We start from the raw sequence: 25795 nt of genomic DNA on the forward strand, positions 1-25795 counted from the left end.
TGATACTGGCTTCTTCTTGAACTAGCAGTTCTGAAACTTACCTAACACTGGAATCACTTAGGAAGCTTTAAAATACTGATCTCTGGCTCTACCTAAGAAAGACTCTTATTTAATCTACCCACCCACGGTACAGCTTTGGTATATATATAGTTTTAAAAGCTTCCCAGACAAAGTTGGGAATCACTGCCCTAGTTGTAGATACAAACAGACTTGAAGACTAAGGGAAGCTTTCATTTCCTTCAACATATGATCATTTTAGGCAAATGGTCAGAAAGATAATTATTCCTTTAGTTCTTCCCTAGAAAATTAAAATGAGGAAACGACACCAATAGCCTCCTATGAAGGAGGAAAACCCAAGAGTATGCTGGTAATTTGGACTCTGAATTTTTGATTCTTTAAAGTAATGTGCTTGGCATAACTTTATAGTGAAATTGCGAGAACATGACATGATTTGTTGTCCTATCTCCACCAATATTTGGTTGCGTTATTGTTAGCACAGCATCCATCACCTGACCTTTTGGGTTTCAGTTTCTTATTCTATAAAGTGCGTAGGTTGGCTAATATAAGCTCCTGCAGTATGTGAACTATCATTAGATTTAGCCTACTTTCTTTCCTCCATATGTCTTATTCTTCTGTTGACCCACATAACAAACTGAAACAAAGAGAAACCTATTTTAATTGGCTATAGGATTTCCTGAGATTCTGACTATTATTAATTTTAACAATTTTTGTTAATGATCGATGAATTTTTTACATTTTGTCAACTATGACTCAGAAGTGACTTAAGTCACTGTATGACGGAGATACTCTAGTAAGTGATTCAGTGGTACTTGTTTTGTGAGCACATTCTAGAGCTATGTTTATGATAATCTTCTATGAGCTGCATACAGACAAAACATGACAAAATACAAAAAAATGGAGCTAATCAAAATCCAGGCTAGAATCTATGCACCCACTTAAATGACAAATACAAATAGTCCATTAAGTCATATCTAGCAACAGACTGGAAAGTCAGGACGAGTTAAACCTCAATTAAATGACAGTTGTCCTTTATGTTATATAGTAAGCCGTAGTCAGAGGTTTTGCTTTCCATGGTCAAATACAGCCTTAAAACCATGCCTGGAAATTTTCTAGAGGTAATTTGTAAGTTTTAAACACCATGCTATTATGAGTTTTATGCTGAAACATTTTTCAGTCCTTCCTGACTGGGAGCCTGTCCTTTATCTGACATACCAATATTATACTGTATGAATTTAAAAATATGTTTGCAAGAAAGAACTACATACAGGATTCAGTACTATTAAGTTTCAGGTATAAAATGGGGGTAATGAAACCCATCTCCCATGGGTAAATACACATTTTACTTGAATCTAGTTAGACAAAGTCATAAAAGATATTGATTTTGTTATTTAAAAATTCCTTATTATGCATAATTACTTTAGCTCTCTTAATCTTAGCAGACTTCTGGTTGAAAAAGGCAACCAGAAATAGAAAAAAAATCATCACTATTTTATTTATATGTAATCATATACAGGTAGGTAGGTAAGTAGGTAGTACTCTTGATTCATTTCCCAGGACATAGTAAACACAAACACTATTATTTTTTATGGTTTTTAAGGCCTTATTTTTAGTTTATTTTTAGTTTATATGTATGAGTGTTCTGCTTGTATGCATGTGTACACATTATATGTCTGTATGCCATGGAAGGCAGAAAAGGGTGTTGGATCAACTGGAACTGAACTTACAGTTGGTTATGAACTGTCATGTAGGTGCTAGGAATTGAACCTGGGTCCTCTGGAAGAGAAACCAGTGCTCTTAATTACTGAGCCATCTCTCCAGACTCTAATTATACCTTTTATTGCTTCAATATGTACTATTATTTTATTAGATTATTTAAATTTTGAAAGCCCCTAAAAACAGAAATAATGCACACAAACATTTACAGAAATAAAATTTGATAGAAACATACTTATCCTGATGTTTTGTAACTACTTCTGTGTTCTACAACTAGCATATAAATTATATGAAATGACAGTAACTTTCTTACAATTCTCCAATCTCTATGACTTGCAGACAATACTTCTCTTGTGCACTGGACATCACAGGATACTTAGTACAAAGTATCTCACATAGTTCCCTGGTATGTACTTTAAAAGATGCTCTTCTGAAGAAATTTTAAGTCAGTGACCATTGTTCTTTTCATTCTGTTGCCTCAACTTTAAGAGGTTTTTGCTTACTCTTTTAAGATACGCCTCAGGCCCTGTCCTGTCTTTCCCCTAGGAACAGGGAAACAGAACAACTGGGAAGGGTAGTGAGGGCAGCTGGATAGAGATAGGCCTTAGAATGCAGATGGTGGGCTGGCAGCACACCTGTGTGCATATAAAGAAAAGCCCTCGAACACATGAATCTCAGTGGGATGGCATTGGTAAACTATACTCCTCCGAAGATAGGTGCTCTCTTTATAATGTTTTCTTAAAGCTGCTCTTCTTAGAATAATGGTTGTCTTTAATATTCATATGCTTCTTGGAACTCTAAGAAAGCAACCTCATACTTGAGTTTTCAGCAAACTTCTTTTTTTGTGCCTACAGTGTTCTGTATGATTTGTGTCTGATAGATAGTACAGATTCACATCTGGGGCAGAGCTGAGCCATGTGCTCTGATACATATGCTGGTGTGAGAATGTGTGGAGATGTTTACTTGACCTTCTGGTCTCAACTGATGCCATCCTGAACATCTGGGATCTACGTAGTTGTCCTGATCTCACTGACAGCTCAGCACCACACTGCAAACTGCGTCAGGATAAGGGCTGAGGATTTTTTTTTTTTTACTTATTTTGTATTCTTTTAAACATTGCCTGGCCCATTAGCTCTAGCCTTTTAATGGCTAACTCTCACATTTTGATTAACCCATATTTAGTAATCTGTGTAGCACAACGAGGGGTGGCTTACCAGGAGAGATCTTAACCTGTGTCCGTCTTGGAGAGGAGAGGCATGGCGACTGCCTGAAGCGTCTGCCTCACTGCCTTCTACCCAGCATTTTGTTCTGTTTACTCCACCTACCTAATTTTCTGTCCTATTAAAGGGCCGAGGCAGTTTCTTTATTAACCAATGAAATTAATACATAGACACTCCTCCACCACCAGGGTCCTAGAGTCCGCCCTGTTCCTAGTTGGCACTGCTTTGTTATAAGAGGCCAGGGAAATGAACTTCATCTCTGACACCTCGGTGTCCTCAGTTTAACAAGATGAATGTTAATGATATACCCCTGAAATATTTCTAGAAATAATGACAAAAGATAACCCCATAAGCCTACTTACAAACAGAGATGACTCACTTATCCTTGTTAGCTGGGGGAAAAAATTAAACAGGTAAAAGAATCCCACTAATAAATCTAAAACCTGATTAGGTTAAATATCTTTTCAACCCAACCTAACCAAAGGTTGTAAACAAGGAACTAAGCTTATTTGACAGAGATCATCTGCTTCTTTCTTTTTGCTCCTTGATGGAAAAATTACGAGTGTTAAGCTACCTGTAAGTTTTTAGAAGGGAAAGAGAAGCAGGTGCCTGGAGAATTTCAAATTGAAGTTTTGTGTGATCCACAATTTTCTACATAAAGAACTCCTCAAATATTAACTAATAACTGAAGGAAGTGAAGTCAGATAGATGTAGACTGTTTCCTCTCACTAAATAGGACATGACTACAGACAAGGTGTACAAGGCAGAATACAATTGTATCAGAGTGGAAAAGACCTCTTTAGAATCATTTAGGCCACACCTTGATTCCGCAGGTGAAGAGGAAGTAATTTCAAATGCTTTAAAGTGCTTGCAGAGGAAGGGATGGCAGTAGGCATATGTGTGATGAGTCCTCATGGGATTCACTGATGGGAACAATGAAGAAGATAAAAGAGTACTTGTCATACTGTTCTTTTTTTGCAATCTTCCCCGAGTACTATTCACTGTTTTTCTTTTCATCTCAGTGACTATGACAGATGTAATGGCATTTTGAAATACTATTTTATTGTGAAAACAATTTTAATAGTGTATGTCATAATACTAATAAGACTTCCTGAGCACCTGTGTACAAAGCTATGAACAGTGAAAGAAAGCAGAAAAATACATGAAGTTCTTTTCTCTGTTTCCCCTCTTAAGAGACCAGTGACTTCTTCTGCACTAAGAAGACCTAGCTGAGCAGTGGGGTCCTCTATCTTCTTTTGATTTTGGTGCTAGGCTCTTCTATTCTCTACTTCTTGGAGGATGAGGAAGAACTTTGGAATTCCAGGAGAACATTCTTCACACTTACTCAAACATAAACTTTGATTTTGGGAACCTCAAGCTTGTGAACTGGCTAACTTGCTTCAACTGGACCTAAGTCTTCTTAGACATGCACAGTTCTCGATGAAAGATCAATGTTCTGCCACTTTTTGGGTGATAAATTTTTATAAAAATCTTATACTACAATATCATAATATCTGGTTTTATGTCAAAATTTCTATCTTTGGCTCTTAAAAGCCATATTATCTCTTTCTTTGCAAATCCATAGAGACTTTTAATCAAATTCATAGATGGCATCCTCTCTAATTTTCTTTTAAAGTCTTATCAAACTTTTGGAATCTAAGGTCTGAAAAGTGAATTTAGCAATTTGCTACTTTATTTTGCCACTATGATGTTCTCTCAAACGTCATAAAATAATAATCAAATCATAGTCCTTTTCAAAGAATAAGAGCAATTTTGAAAAGCTGATCAGGAACCAGTGCCAGGGCATTTTCACAAATTCTCTCATTAAGCCTCACAAGAATCCTATTATTCAGGCCTGTTGCCAAGACTGTTTGCTATATAATACAGAAGCACTTGCTACAGAATTCTGTTTTAATTTTTTTTCAAAAACAATTTTTTTGGTTTTCCAGAAACAGGGTTTCTCTGTGTAGCTTTGTACTCACTCTGTAGACTAGGGTGGTCTTGAACTCACAGAGATCCACCTGCCTCTGCCTCCCAAGTGTTATGATTAAAGGTGTGCACCACCACTTCCCAGTGTCCTGTTTTTTTTTAAGGTAGTGTAGCTGAATCTACTTTTATCCTGTGCTGGCATTTTCAACTTTTCATCACTAAGGAACTCTCCTTAATTTCTCCTGTACACTTCCTTGTATTGAACAGGATGTATTTTAAAATTTAGAACCTTGATTTTCATTTCATTTAGAGACATAGGCACTAACTGCCAGTCAAAGCTTCTAAGGGTTGATAGACTGTCAGCCAAAAAACAAACATCCGGCTATTCAGGTGGCATGCAAAACTTTACAGTGGGTGAAATGAATACTTTACAGTGGGTGAAATGAATACCCATGGTCTTTAAACATTTTTTATTCATTTCTTATTATGTGTATGAATGTTTTGTATGTATATCAGTGTACTGCATGTGTAGATGAGAAGAGGGTACTGGAGCCTCTGGAGCAGGAACTGTAGACAGCTGTGAACCTCCCTGTGGGTGCTGAGGATAGTACCCTTTCCTCTGGAAGTGCAGTCGTTTCTCTTAACTACTGAACCATCTCTCCAGTCTCCATGGTCTTTTATAAAGTATTAAAATCTTCCCAGATCCCTGGGATTTGGCTGGGACTATAGATTGGTGACCATTTGGCTAAGGTTATTCTCCATCCTATAACTATAACTCTATTTTTTTTCTTTAAAGTAATGACTTGGAGCAATCTGGTCATATCTGACTGATTCCCACTTGGGGGTGGTTCTACACCTTGACTCTAGTATCTCACTCTGGTGTGACTCTTAGCACAAAAAGGGACTTTTGTACCTAGGGAATTCCTCTGCAGCCACACCTTTTAAGATTTCTTTATAGCCTTAAGCTACCATAAAGAAAATCAAAGACCTTACTATTCTAGTTAGCTTGTATTCCTGCAAGATTAAGCATTACATGAAAATAATAGGAACAAGCAGACCATGGCTCCTTACATATAGTACTATAAAGCCAAATATTTTAATTCTGGTCAAATTTTGCAAATTTTGCAAATTTTGTAAAACTACATGAGGTAGTTTGAATGTAGCTGGCCCCCATAATCTCATAGGGAGTGGCACTACTAGGAGGTGTAGCATTGTTGGAGTGGGTAGGGCCTTGTTGGAGGAAGTGTGTCACTGAGGAGGTTTCCTATGCTCAGCACACGGCCGAGCATCTCAGTTGACTTCCTGCTGCTGTGAGATCTAGCACTCTCAGTTACTCCTCCAGCACCACGTCTGCGGATGCCACCGTGCTCCCCACCATGATGACAATGGACGGAACCTCTGAAACATAAGTGAGTCCCTCAATTAAACGTTTTCTTTATGAGCTGCTGTGGTCATGGTGTCTTTTCCCAGCAACAGAAACCCAAAACACTACAGGAGGGAATCAAAAAAGGATGCTCTGGTTTATACATTTCATAGAAAGTGTACTTTCTGTTCTGGGTGATTGCCTACAAGAGTTCGCACCTACAGAAGCTACAAAGTAGAAACAATGACATTTAAGGTCCATCTCTTTTCAGATTCCAGGAGCTTCACAGGCAGCATGCCATTTAGTTACCAAGTCTTCTGTTAAAGTGAAAGGCAGGGATCATCACTATTTAATAGCAGTTCTCAAGTATGAGAGACAAGACTCTCGTTGAAATATAAGAATAGTTACTATCATACAGAGGAGCTGAGACAATTGATGGGGGCTAAGAGTATGGTGAGGCAATTAAGCGGGGACTGGAAAGTGGAAGAATTGGGGTGTGAACCTCCCAAAGAGTCAATAAAGAAGTTACTAAAAAAAGACAGAAATAGAAAAGAAATTAAAAAAGAATACGTTGGCAGGCGAAATAATAAAGTAGGATTTACACTGTATCTTCCTGCATTTACACGACAGAACTGCACACAACTCTTTACAGCTGTATAAAATGCACAGTGATACAAGAGTTGTGAATGTAGAATGAACCAGGTTGCTGTTCACATATATATGCACTAACATAAATCTATATTTACCTTGTATTAGAACATCTACAATATAGACAGAAGTATCTCTTTTCAAAGTAAAACCTGACTACTTTGGAAATACTGGAATAAATAAGATTAGCCTATTATTTGGAAATGAAATTTCCTATAGCTGTTTATTGAAAATTTACTTAGTATAAACATGGTGCAATCACTTCTTGGTAATTCAGTTATGAAAGGCAATGGTAGTACTTTGTATCCCGCAGTATCTAGAAAAGTACTAGTAAAACAAAATATTGTTAAGTGTTTGTTGAATGAATAAATGCATATTTTATATTACATGTGGCACACAATTTTGGAGGTACAAACCTACTTATACAGATGTGCTGGCTATTTTTAAAATAAATTTATATAAAGGACACCTGAAGAAATTTACCCAAGTTATTCTAGTTAGGTGTTAATTCAAATAGCATGATTTTTTTTGAGGGGGGCGTTTCATTATATGGCAATATAAGAGTTGAGAGATTTATGACAGAAATAATGATGGTAATAAAGGTAAGATTATAACCATGGTTCTGAGAACAAAGACATTAACTACACGTTAATAATTAGGAGAAGTGCTTCAAAGAAACTGAGTGACTCAAAATACATTACAATGGGCAAGTTAAATTTGGTGCCAGGAAGAGCCCAGATGTTCTGCAGAAAAGAATAAACCCTAGCATTCTGTTAAGGACATGAAAACAATTCTATAGATAGCTTAGTCAATTCCACTTGGAAGGAAGGTGCCTACCTACAAGAGTAAATTCTTTCCTCCAGGGCACTCAGGAAAGGGCCCACTCACATCATGTGGGTGAACATACTTGTCCCGGGAGGCCATTTTATTTTCACCTTCTTCCTACTGTATCAGGATCATTTGCTTTTATAACTCAAGTAGATATGTGGTCCTTGCTCACACTGCCTGTGTTATTATAAAACGCCTTTCTGTACGGTTCTGCTAAAATGGAGTTCTCTAAACAAATGATCTCTTAGGGCAATAGCTCCTTAATATAAACTGCATTCAATAAAATTGGCAGTGACTCTAAAAAGAAAAGGATAAGATATATTCATAAAAATGACAGAAAGAAATTTATGATTAGTATTTTACAAGACATTTCAGATTCCTATTTGCTATTAAAGTTTAAGAGCTTTCTCAAAATTGTATTCTATGTTATTACATTCTTAATTAATTTATAGAGAATGCTCGACTGATACTATTGTAGATTTTAATCCAAAAGTCTTATTGGCACTGACAGTGTGTGCAGACCTTGAGAAAAGTGGCACAGGGTACAGTGGTATCACTGGCACGAGGGTATTTGGCTCTAACATCTGAGCACTGAAAAGGTCTAAGAAGTTTTTCTGTGCCGCAGACTTCTTTACTTTCAGTTTTTAATTGAACTACATAAAATAGATTAGTGAAAACAAAAGTACAAAATCCAGGCTGCCGTTGTAAGAATATTCTCTCTGGAACACACAAATGTAGTAGATGCTAATGTTTCCCCTGAATGATACTGCCCTGCTTACTAGCTGTAGCTGTTTGATAGGGGACCATTGCTGAGAGTGACTGCGCAAACCTGTAATACAAGCACTGGGAGACTAAGGCAAGATTGAGACCTTGGGCTGTACCATTTGTTTCCTCAAAAAGGATACTGTCTGTTTGTTGTTGTTTTTGAGACTACTATTTAATCACAGTGCTTCCTCTTTCCCCTTCCTCCCTTCAAAGCCTCCTATGTAACTCTCCGAAGGGACTCTAGCCTTCTTCACTATTCCTTCTGCCTTGTGAAAAACTGTTAGATTACGTTCCTAAGGCTAGCCACCAAAGTCTAGTCCCTTATTTGTCCACTTCCTCCTCCTGAGGCTGACCACCAAGGTCTAGCTATAAAAGTATTGAAATCCAGAAATCAAAAGCACTCTTCAGCTCACCTAATTGACATGTACAATTAAGATTAAAGAACTCATCCTAACAGGGCTGACCTTTATAAACCACAATGCGCCTATGGGCCAAGTTTGTCCCCTCTCTATCCAGAGGCAGTTATTGGCTGCCCACTCAGGGACAAATACCTCTTGGTCTTTGTCCTTGTTCCCACCCCTTCTCCTTCATCCTCTAACTCCTGCCTTTGTCATTTATTCCCTTCCCTTTGTCGCTATGGGGCAAACCTCCTTTGTGCTAAGAACTTGGGTCTTGGGGGTTCTGAGATGATACTGATCCTTGGGGATCCTGAGCTTATACCCTCTCTTGCTCTCCTTGGGATACTATGACTTTAAAAATTATGACTGACATAGTTTCTGTATGTATGGTATTGGGGATTGAACCTGAAACTCTGCATATATGAGGATAGAACTCTTTGGGATATACTGTATTTTTATCATGAAAGGAGACATTCTTTAAACCTAGCATGTCACACCTTGAGATTAGAGGCAACCAAAGTTTTCCAGGAATATAAATGGCATAGGAATAAAAAAAAAATCAAATAAATGCTGCAGAAAATACAATGGCTTACTAGGTATCCTAGCCTGTATACACAGGACTACAATATTCTTCATCAGACTGTAAGAGTACTATTTACTAAGGACCTCAGGTAGGGGTGTGCGTGTGTGTGTGTGTGTGTGTGTGTGTGTGTGTGTGTGTGTGTGTATAATTTCCATTGTCAGAAGCAGACAAACACTAAAGTACACATTAAGTAATGTATTAATTGTCTACTGTCCTAAAGCTAGGCCAAGTAGAAGCATTGCCAGGACTGATCCTTGCTATTTCTTTTTTTTTTAAATTTATTTATTTATTATGTATACAATGTTCTGTCTGTATGCCTGAAGGCCAGAAGAGGGCACCACACCTCATTACAGATGGTTGTGAGCCACCATGTGGTTGCTGGGAATTGAACTCGGGACCTTTGGAAGAGCAGGCAATGCTCTTAACCTCTGAGCCATCTCTCCAGCCCCCTCCTTGCTATTTCTTATACAGTACCTGGGACACAGTAGTTGCTCAGAAACTACTTGTGATTTATTAACCTCATGAAGTATTAGCAATAAATAAACACTATGATTTAATCTGCTGTTTAAGCATTAAACCTTCTAAAGGAAGCAACCCCTTCTAGAGGAGAGGTTGACTGAATGAAAAAGATGGTTCAGACTCTCATTCTTTCCTCTCAGGGTGGAGTTTCTGCATTACCTGCCTTTGTTTCTACTACTCATCTTTCTAGGGGTTTGTGTTGAACATGGAGATACAAGATCTAAGGTTTTTCTTAGTTACACATTTCTCAGAACAGGCTTAAGATACCTTGGGTTACCAAAGAGGTCCCCAACTCTTCACCTCAGTAACATCCTACGTAATGAAAACAAGGGTGCTTCAAAGTTCACTAGAAGAGTAGACACATCAAACTGCCTGACTGACAATCTTGCTGGTGCTTTCTTTCCCTCCTGCGCTAATCAGGTTCTTTGTTTCTTTGAAGATGGGAAAATGGTGCATCAGACCAAAAGGAAACCCTGAGCATTAGTCAAGTTACACTGTACAATAAAATTTCCTTAGAACACAAAAACATGAACTGTACAAAAAGGAAAAAAAAGTACTACTTGATCTTGCTATAAATGGAAAGTTTTAGACATGTTAGAAAAGAGGCAGTAAGTTATGGACTTTATCCCCTGGAAGTGATTCCAACAAGAAAGGATTCAAAGTGTCAGCAGATGTGCTTTTCTTTCTCCCTTTTACTTTTATTCACAAAGAAACTGAAGGCATATGGCAAAGCACATCATTAACTTCTTATTAATTTCATAATATGAAGACAACCAGTTAAAATAGTCATGCTACAACTTTAAATAACTGAGCTTACTGGGTATTTAATGAGAGATTTAACACAGCAGGGTTTCTGTTAAATTAAGTTGTGCTTTCACGTCACAGTGGGAAAACAGGTGTATATTGGTTTAGAATTATGGAAATGTTGACTAATTTTAAGGCTTGTAATCAAACAGCAAGGTACCCTGTAATATTTTTTTCTTCAAGAATATGCATTAATCTTTTATGTCTGTTCCATTTATTCCTGTCTACCAAAGGCTCACAACTGAAAGGCAACCACTTTCATGTTTTCCCGGCATCTGTTAAGAGTGGTGATTGTAAGACAAAGCTGCACATCAATGCAAGATGTGAGGTTCTCTCCCCACCGACCACAAGTGGTAAGGCAAATGTAGCACGTCTGCACAGTGTAAGGTTTGAATCTTACTAATCATATCTGACTTCTCAAACTTTTGTTTAACCTGCTTCAAGTAACTGAGCCTAAGAAACTGAGATGAATAAAAAGAAAAATATTCCAGACTGTATTTTCTAAGCTCCCAGTTTATTTAAAAAATTAAATTTATTCTTTATTTTATACATATGGATGTTTTGCCTTGGTGCTCATCAAGGAGGTTAGAAAGCAGCATCAGCTCCCATGGGAAAGCAACCATGTGAGTGTTGGGAACAGAACCTGGGTCCTCTGGAAAGGCAGCCAAGTGTTCTTAAATGCTGAGGTATTTCCCCAGTCCTTGCCCCGACAACTTATGGTCCTTAGTTACAGGTTTCCAAAGTCTCTATTCTTAAATTTCACATATAGCAAAAGAAAAAAACGCAATGTTTGAAAAACATACAGAAGAACTATTTGTTTGTATGAATCTTGAGTTAAAATGTCCTCCTAGTCACCCCAAACTGCAGATGTCAGCACTTCTGTGCATTTCAATATATTTTATTCATATTCATCCTGAGTTTCTAGTAAATCGTATTAATCATCAAATTATTACTGGTATGTAAATGGAAACAAATATTGTCAAGCTTGAAATCTTCTGTCAATACAAAGCCATAAACTGGGCATTAAAATAGTGACCTGTGGTCAGTTGACTTTATCAATAATCTCTGGGTTTCTGGAGAACACTTTTGTAGAGGAAGATGACAGGAACCAAATTATGTTGTATCTAATTATACTATATTTTATATGGTAAATCATGGTTCATGACTAAAAATTTTTAATGCATCAAGAAGGGATTTTGTGTGCTATTAATTGTAAAACATTTATTAAACTTGAAATTTTTTACTTACATCAAGACTGAAGCTTAAATTCTATTACTTTTTAAGTCAGTGAGGAAAGAAGACTTAACAGAAGCCATCTTACTAAAAATCACTTTAGAAGTTTCAGGAAGAAGTAGTTCCACTGAAGAGATCATTCTGCCAATACATACTTGCTTTTCTATACTTTGATTTGCTCAGATGAAGAAGAGGAAACCAAGCGGTATGAAGAATAGCTATATTCCCTAACTTTTGCTCTTGGTGATCACTAAGTGTGGTGACAGCTGCCTGTGATCTCTACATTTGCCCACACATTAGAGGTCAACGTGGGATGCACAGTGAGACCCTGTCTCAAAAATCCATCTGCCTCAAAAGAAGCCCATATTTTGAAAATCTTTTGCTAAGCATCTTTCTCCTACAGACATTGTTAAGTTTTTCTGTGGGCCTAGCATGAATTACACAATTCTATCTTTTGTGAAAGTGAGAAAAAATATTTATGTGTGCCTATATCAGTATGTGATGCACATGGTTTGTGAATGTACACAGGTATGTAAGCAAACAATGAAATTATACCCTAAACAGCATTTTATCCTTCTTTTCTTTTTACCAAAACATGTTTCAGTAAAATCATGCTATGTGGAGTGTTTACCACAGGTCCTTTATTATAACAAACACATATCATTATGATATTGAATTAATTCACCACTGACATTTAGGTAAATGGAGAAAATATACCATATAAACAGCAAAGGACAATTTGTACTACCATGCAATATATAAAAGTCCCACAAAAATCTGATAAACCTTGATGAAAACATCATATGCAACAACAGTTCATTTCTAATAATTGTATTAATCATCAGCTATTACTAGGAAGGAAATGAAAAACAAGCACTGCAAGCTTCTATTTTCTGTTCTGTACCAACACGAAGGCATAACTTGGCATTAAAACACTGCCTTTGTTAACCATCACTGACTGCTTAGAAGTCATTAGGAGCTTTAATATTATGTCTATAAAGAGCACATTTGGTCCTTTCAAATGAAAATCTAAGACCAAATTTGAAAAGGGGCCCCTGGAGAGCAAAAGCTTTTCCCTTTCCATTTGCTCTCCTTGTGTGTGTGTTCCCACCACCTTTAAAATCTTAACCCACCCAACACTCTTTGGCAGCTGCTGTACCACCTAGTGGGGCAGTCCATTTGAGCGTTCTTCCCATCAGTGTTAATGGCAGCCTGCTTTGTGCGCTGGCCAGCTAGTCTGGCCATTGCGGAACAGAGGGGTCAGAACATACTCCTCCAAAGACCAAAGCCATTTTTGGCACTAAGAACCCATAACTGGAACCTTTAGTTGAAAGAACCATTTTCAACCAATAAAGTGATTTTGGTACAAAAGTAAACCGACTCACCCCAGGTAAAGTTTTAATATTGTGCAGTGCATTCTGGGCCTCAAGTGCAGCTTTTCTTGTATAAAATGTTACGAAACAACAACCTACAGAGAGAAATGAAAAGGTTTTAGAAATTTCTGTGAAGGCTTTGCTTAGATATAATGGAGACTGTGGCGAACAAATAATCTACTTAAAAGGATGCACAATTTAAAAATAATAAAGCACATGAGAGCAGTAATAACAACATCTCAAGCATTTACACAGTGCCTTTCATCCTAAATCACATTTATTAGCTTTACCTGCACTGAAGACCAATTTGTAGCCCCCTGTACTAACAACCTGGGATACAGCTATTTAGAAATGAAAGTAGGAGGTAGGAGTCGGAGGGCAAGGTATTAATGGGACTTGGACCATGGCAACTACAATAAAGGGAAGTACTAAACTACAGCAACATTTGCATAAACTTATATTATCTGTAATTTTCTCAGAGTATCTCTAGAATGTCACATTTATAAAGCACTTTGTAAGCTTAAAGGTTTAGAAATCTGGATAGATAGGAAGGTTCTTAAAGGCTGGGATAGTTGTCTTATTCTCTTATCTCTACCATAAAGTGCATAAAGTCAAGTTCTGTGTATGGACCATTCAATCCTTGTTTGTTAAAGAATGATTAGCTAATTTTAACCAACTTAAAATTAACTTGAGCCAGGCATGGTGGCACACACCTTCAATCCCAGCACTCAGGAGACAGAGGCAGGCAAAACTCTGAGTTTGAGGCCAGCCTGGTCTACAAAGCGAGTTCCAGGATGGCCAGGGTTACATCGAGAAACCCTGTTTCAAAAAACAAAAACCAAAACACTTGCAAGATGAATGGGTATGCACCCAAACAGTTGTGAGCTGAATCTTGCCCATGCAATCAATAATGGTTGTGGCACATCTCTGAGTTCCTTATTTCTAAAATCTGATAGAAACTCAGGCTCAAAATCCCTCCAACCGATCTTCTCTACCATTCTCAAACCATTACTTTAGTGACCTAAGACTTGCCTGTCCCTATTATCAACTTATAAAGAAACTGGTTAGCATCACCAATCTGTTAATCACTATACAATTTCTCAGCATAATCACTTTGGGAAAAAGTAATATTAAAAAATTTCAAAAATAGCCAGCCAAGGCTACATAGTCAGACCCTGTCTCAAAACAAAACAAAAAACTCAAATAAACAAACTGCCCCCAGAAAACCCTTTACAAATTTAATTAATTAGTTAATTATATGCATAGGCACGAGGAAGAAGATTAAAGGATGACTTGCAGGAGTTAATTCTCTTTCTACTACATGGATCCCAGAGATTGAACAAACTCAGGTTGACAGGTTTGGTTGCATGTGCCTTTACCCACTGGATCATCTTGCAGCCCCAACTTTACGAATTTAAAGAGAAAAGATTCTATCTTTGATCTGGACTGTCTGTTAAGTCTGAGATTGTCACAAGCAAGAACTGAACTTTAAGGCTTGATTCCACAGCCATTTCTCCCTGAAGCACTCTCTGGGTCAGAGAATAAAGAAGCTGTCTTTGCTGTGGTACAGTGGTATTCTCTCATTTTGTAATTTCACTTCCAAATGGTACCTGGCTCCTCTATGGTCCCTATCATGTATGCTATGCTAAACTAATTATATGAAGCAAAACCTCTTACCACTCCTAAAAGTTATAAAGGTCATACTGTTCAGGGCTCTGATCTGGAGATTAAGGCTGGCCTCTGACGGGCTCCTCTGGCCTCTCCCCACCACCCCTCTCACATTCTTTCTGTTTCTTCTTCTCCCGATTCTCAGTCTCAGTCTCAATGAAGTTCCTCTCCAGACTCTAGCGCAAAGTCTCTCCTCCCTTCTGCTCCTTCCCTCTAAAGTGCCATCTATACATTGTATTGTTGCTGTCTAAGCTCTTCCTACTTCCATCCCTAACTATGGCCTTGGGGGCCTCACAGAATAAACCTCACTGAGGGACCTTGAAAACTAATTGCAAGTATGTAGGCCAGCCAAGGCTACATAGTGAGACTATCTCAAAACAAAACAAAAACAAAATACCAAAACCAAAACCAAGCAAAAAAAATAATAAAAAAATCAAAACAAAGTTCATAGTCAAAAATAAAAATTTAGAGCCAAGAATATATAGATTAGCCTAAAGAATGAAGAGATGACAGTGAATTAAAAATGAAGAACTAAGCAGAAACAGCATCAAACACAGGTGATGTAAATATGAGAATTATGTGCTCTTCCACTCTGGGAACATTTGAAGAGTCCTGACCCAACAACATTGTCATCTCTGGATTAAAAAGCTCTATCGCTTTGGACAACCAAACAAAATCACTGCCACTCCCTACTCCTTGTGTGGGGCTGAGCTTTGAGGTCTCTTTTTCTCAAGCTTCCCTCAAAGTGATGTTCTGTTGAATTCCTGTTGCCTTCAAGGTGTAGGACTCTCAGCTATTCCTGCAGGACACTTTTGCCCATATCCGACCATGCTCCTCATCATGATGATAATGGACTGAGTCTCTTAAACTATAAGCCAGCCCCAATTAAATGTTTCCTTTATAAGAGCTGCTCTGGTCATGGTATTTCACAGCAACAGAAATCCTAAGTAAGACAGCATTTGAGCAGTTATGGGATGCTAAAAGAAGAGGAGAAAGTGATGAAGATACCTGGTGTACAGAAGAGCAAATGGAAAGCTATCCCAAATCTTCCATTTTTTCTAGGGTTATCTAAGGTCCATCTACTCTACCTGAGCAATCACTATGGTGAAACCAGGGATAAATCACTATACAGCCTTTCAAAATATACATAGCTCATTAATGCTTTTATTGTACATCAATCTAAACAGAGATTCTTCAAGATTATGCCAAAAGTAAGCTCCATTTTTACTGTAATACCATAGAAGACTATCTGAGGATCTGGGTAACATACTTCTTTTACTACTTTCTCATTTGCTGAACCCAGTAGCTCAGCTCCAGTAATGCATCTTAGCAAGCAAATTTGGAGATTTTCATATAAATTCAAAGTCATCCCACCTCCAGGTGGATAATATAGTGTTTTTTTTCTTTTTTACCATAGTTCATTAATGGTCCAGACTATATTTCTGCCCCTAATCACAGCCCCATTTGGGTACTCTCACAATGAACAAATCTTACTATTGTGAGAGAAGTGTCATAGGACAGACAATAAAACTAGGAATATTATCCTATATTTTCTTTTGGTTCTTGGATTTTCATAGTTTGGTTCTTGGATTATTTAGGAAAAAGTACAATTCTTTTCTCTGCATCTTAGTTCATTTTTGATCACTCTAAATCAGTGAGGGAAAACTTGTAAAAAAAAGTTTTTAAAAGTTTAAAACCTTTTCCCATTTATTATGCTAAAATGACATTCTACATTTCACACGCATGAAAACTACTGTCTTAAAATTTGCAGAGTAAATCTAGACATGCACATTTAAGGAGTCACCATAGAGGCAGAAATTTAGCGCTTTCCTTCCAGTGAAACTTTGATTTGTATATTTCCAGAATTAGAACATATTTAAAGATTATTGTTTTGAGTACACTTTTAGTTTATCACAGACTTTTTAACCTACATATCTCCTAATATTAACTTAAAATTAAGATTAATTGATTGGTAGAGAGTAACTCAAGAAAAGGAATAGGGACAATATTTTCTTTGATTTTTTTAAAAATATTTCTACCAAAGGAAAGGAACAACTATAGATTTCAGATAACACATGAAGTCTTAAACAAGCATAACATTGTCTTTCTAGCTGGCCCTAATGGTAGTACAGCTGTTAAGGGAATCACCTTAGATTTACCTACACCAGATGTAACTCAGGTCTGAAATACACTGAATTCATTTCAAGGTCAGATGTCACACCATATGGCTCAGTCATCAGATTCAGGGGATGAGCCTTCTGCATGTCCTGCTTTAATACAAGTTTTTCAATGTGGGTGGTTAACTACCTACAATACCCAGATGGTCTTCCATGGTCAGTGGTGGAAACACATATCAGAGGGCTAGCCCTCTTGTGGCAATGTTCATTCCTAGAACTCCTCCTTCATGGGGTACCAAGACATGCCTTGCTCATCTTCATAGAAGAACACTAGGTATTTTAGAGACTACAAGGATACATCCAGAGATGGATGTAGTCTGAACCATGTGTTTCATCAGTCCCAAATATTCTATTTCTGCTCTATACTGGTATTTTTTACACCTACTTGACCCTGTCTGATGATCATTACTTTAAAATTTGTCTCATGCCTATCTACTCATTCCTAACTTTCTGCCAGTGTCAATATCCAAGTTTGGTGTTTTGGCAAAGTTCAAGTGTAGAAAAGACAAACACAATGCCCTGGTTACTTTATGGCATCCCTTTCAACAACTTCAACAACTCATTGAGTTAATGAAAATTAGAGCAGAAGAAAACATCAATCATCCTTCATGTGTTCATTTTTCAACCTTTTCCCACTATCCTTCATCAGGGCCTTTGTCACTTACAGGAACTAGTACAATGGTAAATTCTGAGGGGTGATACTAGAACCCAATATCATAGTGTCTGATCCATGTAGAGTCTAATATTTCCACTACTGATTACTCTCTTTAAGTGATGCATATGTTTAGGGCACACATTTTGTGGATATTAATATTTTGAGCTTCTGTGTTTACAGACCATTAATAACTCACTGAAAACTAACTTTGCTGTTAAGCTTAAAAAATCTATCAGAAAGGAACAAAGCTCTAAGCATGGAAGAGATTTGAGTGGACACACTTTGTGTGCAGGCAGCCTACATGCAGCTTCAAGAAGATCATCTTTGGATACTCAGGAGACAGTAAGGCAATACTGGTTACTAAAGAACACTGAGAAACATACAAAAACCCACTTATTTCCAAATTTCACACCTGTCATTCCATCAGTCTTCTCACAGTACTGCTGGGGTACTTACTGCCTTTCACTATTCACATTCCTAGAAATAGGTAAGTCTAACAATATGCTGTGTAGGTTCAGTTGGCAAAGGAATCTGTAATAAGTCTTGTAGCTATGAGATTTAACTATACTATTATGTATCAGAAGTTGAGAGTGGTAAATCCCAGACAAGCCAAGAACCACAAAACCTAAATATGGTAGTTGGTGTCTATTATTGTTTCACTAACAGTTTCTGTGGTCATAAAGAGTTCTCTTATGTATTTTTTCATCTTAATTGCTAAATAATTTGAGACACTATTTTTTCCCCAAAGATAAAGGCCCCAAAAGACAGGCCAATGGTACATGCATGCATATATACATATACGCACGTCCACACTCACAGACACAGACACACACACACTCACACTTAAAAAATAATAAAACACTAAATTTTACTGAAAGACTTTAATTTTAAATTATCAAATAATTTCTTTTCAAAAAACATTTGGGTAACTGCAAACCTTTTCAAATCACAGATGTTTCTTTATAAAGTCTGTACTTGGAAATTCTTGGTAATAATATCCACAGGGTGAGGAAAGTATTGTTGATATAGAGATAATAAGTTGATATCCTGGCTTGCCCTGAATCAGGCAGAAGTTACATTCTTCAGTGTGAAAGGTAGTGTCAACACAGCTAGAGAGGATGATACTAACAGAACAGATTTTAAAACTTAAGGAAAGTGACAAAAAACTATTTAAAGAAATTTCATCTGAGGTTTCTAAATGGACTACATTGGAGAGGGCTACAAATGTGATCTGAGTCTATGGAAGTATTATTTTATTTTTTATTACTATTATTATTACAAATTTTCACCTCCTCCCGTCCTCCCATTTCCCTCCTCCTTCCTCCACTCTCCCTCCTCCTCCCTCTCTGATGGAGGAGAGTTATCTGTCTATGTTTCTTTCATTGGTTAATTAATAAAGAAAACTGCCTTGGCCCTTTAAGAACAGAAAATTAGGTAGGTGGAGTAGACAGAACAGAATTGTGGTAACAAGGAAGTGGAGTTGGAGAGACGCTTCAGGCAGTCACGATAGTGAGTCTCCATGCTGCTCCTCTCCGAGATGGACGCAGGTTAAGATCTCTCCTGGTAAGGCACCCCTCGTGGTGCTATATAAATTACTAAATATGGGTTAAAGCAAGATATGAGAATTAGCCAATAAGAGGCTGAAACTATGGGCCAGGCAGTGTTTTAAAAGAATACAGTTTCCGTGTAATTATTTCGGGTGTAAAGCTAGCCGGCGGCCGGGTGGCAGGACACGGCCCCGCCGCTTCTCACTACACCTCTCCAGTCCAAAGAGCAGTCAGGGTTCCCTGCCCTGTGGGAAGTTTAAGGTCCTCCCACCTCCATCCAGATCTAGGAAGGTGAGGATCCAAACAGACTAGGTTCCCACAAAGCCAGTACATGCAGTAGAATCAAAACCCAGTGCCATTGTCCTTGGCTTCTCAGTCAGCCCTCCTTGTCAGCCACGTTCAGAGAGTCCAGTTTGATCACCTTCTCTCTCAGTCCCAGTCCAGCTGGCCTTAGTGAGTTCCCATTAGATCAGCCCCACCGTCACAGTGGGTGGGCACACCCCTCGCAGCCCTGACTTCCTTGCTCATGTTCTCTCTCCTTCTGCTCCTCATTTGGACCTTGGGAGCTCAGTCCAGTGCTCCATTGTGGGTCTCTGTCTCTATCTCCATCCAACGCCAGATGAAGGTTCTATGGTGATATGCAAGATATTCCTCAGTGTGGCTATAGTATAGGGCCAGTTCAGGCGCCCTCTCCTCAGCTGCTCAAAGAGCAAGCTGGGGACATCTCCTTGGACACCTGGGAACCCCTCTAGAGTCCAGTCTAAGCTTCATCCCTGAGATGCAGGGCTGGTTCAACATACAAAAATCTATAAATGTAATCCTTCATATAAATAAACTGAAAGAAAAAAAAAACCATATGATCCTTTCATTAGATGCTGAAAAAGCATTTGACAAAATTCAACATCTCTTTATGATAAAGGTTTTGGAGAGGTTAGGGATACAAGGATCACACCTAAATATAATAAAAGCAATATATAGCAAGCCAACACCTAATATCAAATTAAATGGAGAGAAACTCAAAGCCATTCCACTAAAATCAGGAACAAGACAAGGATGTCCACTCTCACCATATCTCTTCAACATAGTTCTTGAAGTTCTAGCAATAGCAATAAGACAACATCAGATCAAGAGGATTCGAATCGGAAAGGAAGAAGTCAAACTTTCGTTACTTGCAGATGATATGATAGTGTACATTAGTGACCCCCAAACCTCTACCAAAGAACTCCTACAGCTGATAAATAACTTCAGTGAAGTGGCAGGTTACAAGATCAACTAAAAAAAATCAGTAGCCCTCCAATACACAAAGGACAGAGAAGAAGAGAAGGAATTCAGAGAAACTTCACCTTTTATGATAGCCACAAATAGCATAAAGTATCTTGGGGGTAACTCTAACCAAGGAAGTGAAAGATGTATTATTTTATTTTAAAAGTCCAATTTCTTTAAGCTCTTTACTCTAAAATATGGACAATAAGATGAATATTTTAAAATTAAATTTATGTTTGCATTTAAAGAATACAAGTAAAAAGACAGAAGGTCAATGACTTGGATTGTTCATAATTACTGAAATAGTAAACTCAGGGGCAGGAAGAAATTCCAGGTCACATGCTCACAACATCTATTATCAGTGGCTGGAGCCAGCTCCATGTGCTATTGTTTTAAGGAGAGGCGCCTCACACTATCTCCTGTTGCAAAGACAAATACTAAAGTGCTCCTGAAGTGGGAAAAATGGTCGATTGGGAAATCCTGTAGCCTTCAACCAAACTTTAATACAGAATATTGTACTATAGTTTAAAAATACAAATAACCATGCATCTTGAGGACTGAGAAGGGGAAAATCCCCCCCCCCCCTGTGGCTAGCGCAGTTTTAAAACAAGTATTTCAGATTTGAAGCTTACTGTGGTGTCTACTAGTTAGGTATCTACCATAAATGAACTCAAGAGGCTTCATTTATATCTTCAAGGTTATTCATCATAACCATAAAATACTACTTTGTTTTCTAAATTGAAGCAAATGAATATTTAAAAGGTTACTGAATGGCTATTTAATGACTAAACACTATACTTGTGTTTTTCCCCTCTCCACCATGTAATGGTTCTGACAGATAAATTCAATTCAAGTTATACTAGAATTCAGGATGTCAATAGTTATCAAGTAAACTAAAGTTTTCTTTACAAACTGCCTTTAAATTCTAAGAGCTGGAGATCAAGGGACCAAAGAAGGTCCTGGAAGGCTAAATCAGTAAACCTGATATGTTTTTCTTACTGTGAATGAAGATTTTTTTTTTTTGGCATCCACATTTATGAGCGAATTGGCTGACTGTTTACTGAAGTAAGATTGCAATTGGATCTTGCATTCAAGGCAGTTTAAGACAAAAAAGGACATACTCATACTCAACACACTCTGTTTCTCTTGTGATCTATTTTCTCTCCAAATTTTAGTTACTATGTAGAGAACAAAATTTTTTAAGAGTCTGAAGGTTGATCTAAGTGGTCCATCCTTTGTTTATGTGCCCTTATGGACTGTGGTTTCACCAATACATTTCTGGTTTTGCCTAGGTTGATCTAAGTGGTCCATCCTTTGTTTACGTGCCCCTATGCACTGTAGCTTCACCAATACATTTCTGGTTTTGCCTTTCCAAGACCATCTATTTTCACTTTCTACAAAGCAGTTAAAGGTTTAAAAAAATTCTCAAAAAATTCAGATTAATTTTTCAAAGCAATGCTAGGATTCTTCTTTTTAAAAAAAGACAACTGTGTTGTTCAATGGTCAAGAATGTGACTAAACCTTTAGTGTTTTGAGGTAAAAAGCAGACAAAATACTATTGTTAGAAAGTACAGAGCTGCTTTAGGAAGCTACTTGATATTCTGGAGAGTCAAAGAAGCAGCCCTTCCCTCAGTCGAATCTACCACCAAGAAGACTTGCTCTTGCCAAATAAACACATCAGATGCAGTTATTAGCATGTGGTCTTGATGCTTAAGTGCCCTGTGTGTTCATTCGTTCTATTGTGCTCTTAACATGAGGTTTATTTATGAAAGATGTGAAGTATGATTTTAAAAGGGATACTATTCATCTCACAAGCTAATATTTTAAGCTTAATCTCCTATATGCTCAATATATTCATGTGTTCTTGCTTATGACCTAATTACTGAGGCTTTTCTGTGCTTGGGTGGGGAACTAAGAGGGCTGCTGTGGCAGAAGCAGAAAGGAATGGAAGGTGTGAGAACAGTGACAAACAAAGCCTTGCTTTGCTAAAGTAAGAAATTAGAGGGGTTGCTTTGCATACCCTCTCCTTTTTATTATCTTTAATCCCCAAAGTAAGAAAATGGAAACAAGAAGGAATAGAAGTAGTATTACAGTCGATGGCTTCTATGTTCTCTCTGTACAATCACATAATTTTACAAGCTAACACTTCCAGCCTAGCCTTCCACTGCTCCATTTTACACTGCTTCCAGTCACCTAAGTACTACAGTTTCAGCACAGGGGAGCTGTGCCAAGAGAATCTCTGCTCGTTTGAGGCCAGACAGGTCTACATAGAAAAGCTTGACTCAAAGACAAACAAAACAAACAAACAAACAAAAAAAGCAGGAAACTTCCCGAGACTCACTGGCAGGGGTGCTCTCTGCCAAGGCACTGCCAGTAATAGACAGCACAGGGAGATCATCCCTCAAAACACCTGATGGACCTTAGCTTATTTTAAAGACATGGGGGATGCTTGAGGCTCCTTTTGTATCATCATTAAAAACTGGGCAATTAAAGTAGTGAGTCAATACTTCTCAGGTGGAATCTGAGGGGAGCTGGAGGTTGCCACTTAACTGGATGAGATCAGCACTCCTGTTCCAGCTTAACTGAGAAGTTCTAATTTGCTATGTAGGAATGATTCTATCTGGAGCAATTCAGGGTTATTGGAAAGCACTGGGCCCTTGCCCCAGGCGGCCAGAGGAACAAGTGTGGCATTTGATAATTCAGATAGTGGTGTCCACATGACTCAAATAGCATATCTCTGTTTTCTAGGTAGTGGCCAGATGGTAGTACTTTGTATGTTAGAGTGCCAATTATAGCAAACTCTATAAACATGAGCTAATTGGCTAAGGTTTCATTAATTCATACAGGATGATGCATTTGCTTGGGGCAGCTGCTGTTTTAGCTATGAAAATAGCACTTTTAAAAAAGGAAGTAAGTATTTAGGGTGACTGGGTGATATGTAAAGCAAGTTAGGTTTGGGTTACAAAAAGGCAGTTAGGTGAATGAAGGACTCAGAGTAGCTAGAAAGATTACCAGGTAGGGAGAGGGATCATGACTAGGTAATAAAGGTAGTGAACCTCCAAGATGGCTGACTTCTTCCTCACTGTCCTGACTTGAGACAAAAGTCAAGCAGTTAAAAACAAAGGCCTTGTAGGCTCTTGTCTTCCACCAGCAAACCTTCTGCTAATGAACTGGCTCAGCAAGTTCAAGGCCAGATCAAGACATGCTATATATTAGTGGTGGGCCAATCAACCATCCCATCTTTCTTTAAATAGACAACTCTAAAATGGTAGAGGAAAACTCTTTGAGACTTAAAAAAAAAAAAAAAAACAGCCATCGAGAAGAGATGGGTTTTCATCTTCCTGAGTCTTCCCTCTGTTTTCTTTCCTAAGTTTTCCCTCTGTGAAAGATTTTTTTCTCTGTATGTCTGCTGCATGCATGTGTTTCCTGACCCCCAGTAAATGCCTTTCTTCAATTGCTGATTCTGTCTGCTTCTATTTTTGGTGTGCCAAATTTCTCCACTGCTACCTGTCCCACTTGAGATTTTTCTTGCCTTTTAATTCTTTAACTGGTAGAGACCCCTGTACTATATCAGTTACTTGTTCCTCTTTAGCATCTCAGTTTGATGCCATGTTTGATAAGTTCCTTTACCCACTTAAGCCTCTCATTCTCATTTGTAATGTAGTGTTAACAATAGGATTAAACACACACACACAATGCACAAAAGTTCTTCACAAATGTTAAGGATTATTATCTGTCTTTAATTTCTCATGCTTCTCTAGGAAACCTTGATTATAAACATACTGTAAGCAGACTTCGTTTTGAGGTAGGCAGAGTAAGTGACATGATGACTCCAATCTTCTAACAAATGATACTGAGCTAAGTAAGGAAAGGCAGTACTGACAGACTCACCACATGCTAAGTTGCCTCAGTGGGTCTCTGGACAGGAGGTGGGGAAAAGGGACCTCTTTTCTAAGTGATGGCCATGAACTCTTAATAGGGTTTAGAATTGATTGTCTTGAGTTTCTGAAGTAATTACTCAGAACCATCGAAGTTCAACCATTTGTATGGCCTCTGATACTCCGAACATTCATTTATATGGCCTCTAAACAGAAAATCAATTTTAATGGAATCATTTTGATTGACTTTCTTATTTAGGGCCCAACAAAAATTTTCCCAGTGGTATATTCTATAGTATGCCTCCACGAGACAAAAATTTCCTGAAAGTTTATAAAACAAAAAACAAAAAACAAAAAACTGTTGCTATCCAATGAGTTCACCCAAGTGTCATTACTATAAAAAGATTTAAACCCAGTTTTGTCACTTTATTGTAATTCACCAACAGAGAAAGAAAAAACAAGCCTTCCTGGTCTTTACATGAAGATGCAGTCTCCAAGGTTCCAAGGACAGAAAGGAAGGAGAAAAGTGTCAGGCAGAAGTATGGGGCACACACTGCCAGGGATGTTAGGTACCTCACAAAAAGGAGTTCCTAGATGCCAGACTTCATTACCAGAGCTTCCTATCAAATATGAAATACATGAAAGGATCCCTTATTGTCGGATAAACTTCTGCTTCTTGCTGCAACTCTGTGGTGACTTTATTCCTATGCTACTTAATGATTCCTGGAGCTCTGTGAGCTTCGACGGCTCCTTGCCTCTACGTGGGACATAGTATGCTGTCAGGCATGGCATCTCAGAATGCTAGGTTTTTAAATTTTTCAATTGATTAACATTTAAAAAATGTTGATGGGTTTTGCCTACATGTATGTCCATGCACATGTATATGCCTTTGTGCCAGCAGAGGCAAGAAAAGGATGTTGTTTCCTCCTTGGATCAGCATTACAAATAGTTGCTGATCCACCACGTATGTGGGTGTTGGGAATGGAACCCAGTTTCTTTGCAAGAGCCTTCAACATTTTTAACCACTGAGCCCAGTCTCCAACCCCAACACTAGTTTTTTCAGTGAGTGTCTAACTCAGGGCCTTTCTCCATCAATTCAACCTACAGCCTCATAGCTTTCTTCTGTGCTTTATGTTCTTTAAGAACAGCTTTCCAATCTGGGCCGCAAGTGTTAAGTACTGTCCATGAAACATTCCATTTGTTGAGAGCT

At 38.0% G+C, this 25795-nt stretch overlaps 1 protein-coding gene across 6 annotated transcripts in view; it reads right to left on the bottom strand.

Moving 5' to 3' along the window:
• Celf2 (CUGBP Elav-like family member 2) overlaps positions 1-25795 on the bottom strand; it is a 526057-nt gene that overhangs the window by 110286 nt on the left and 389976 nt on the right. For all 6 annotated transcript variants that reach the window (XM_038332725.1, XM_038332722.1, XM_038332724.1 and 3 more), the window contains one exon: positions 13410-13492. In XM_038332725.1, coding sequence (XP_038188653.1) covers positions 13410-13492 — 83 coding nt within the window. The remainder of the gene's footprint in view (positions 1-13409; positions 13493-25795) is intronic.

The sequence above is a fragment of the Arvicola amphibius genome, chromosome 6 (genome assembly GCF_903992535.2).
Source record: "Arvicola amphibius chromosome 6, mArvAmp1.2, whole genome shotgun sequence".
NCBI lineage: Eukaryota > Metazoa > Chordata > Mammalia > Rodentia > Cricetidae > Arvicola > Arvicola amphibius.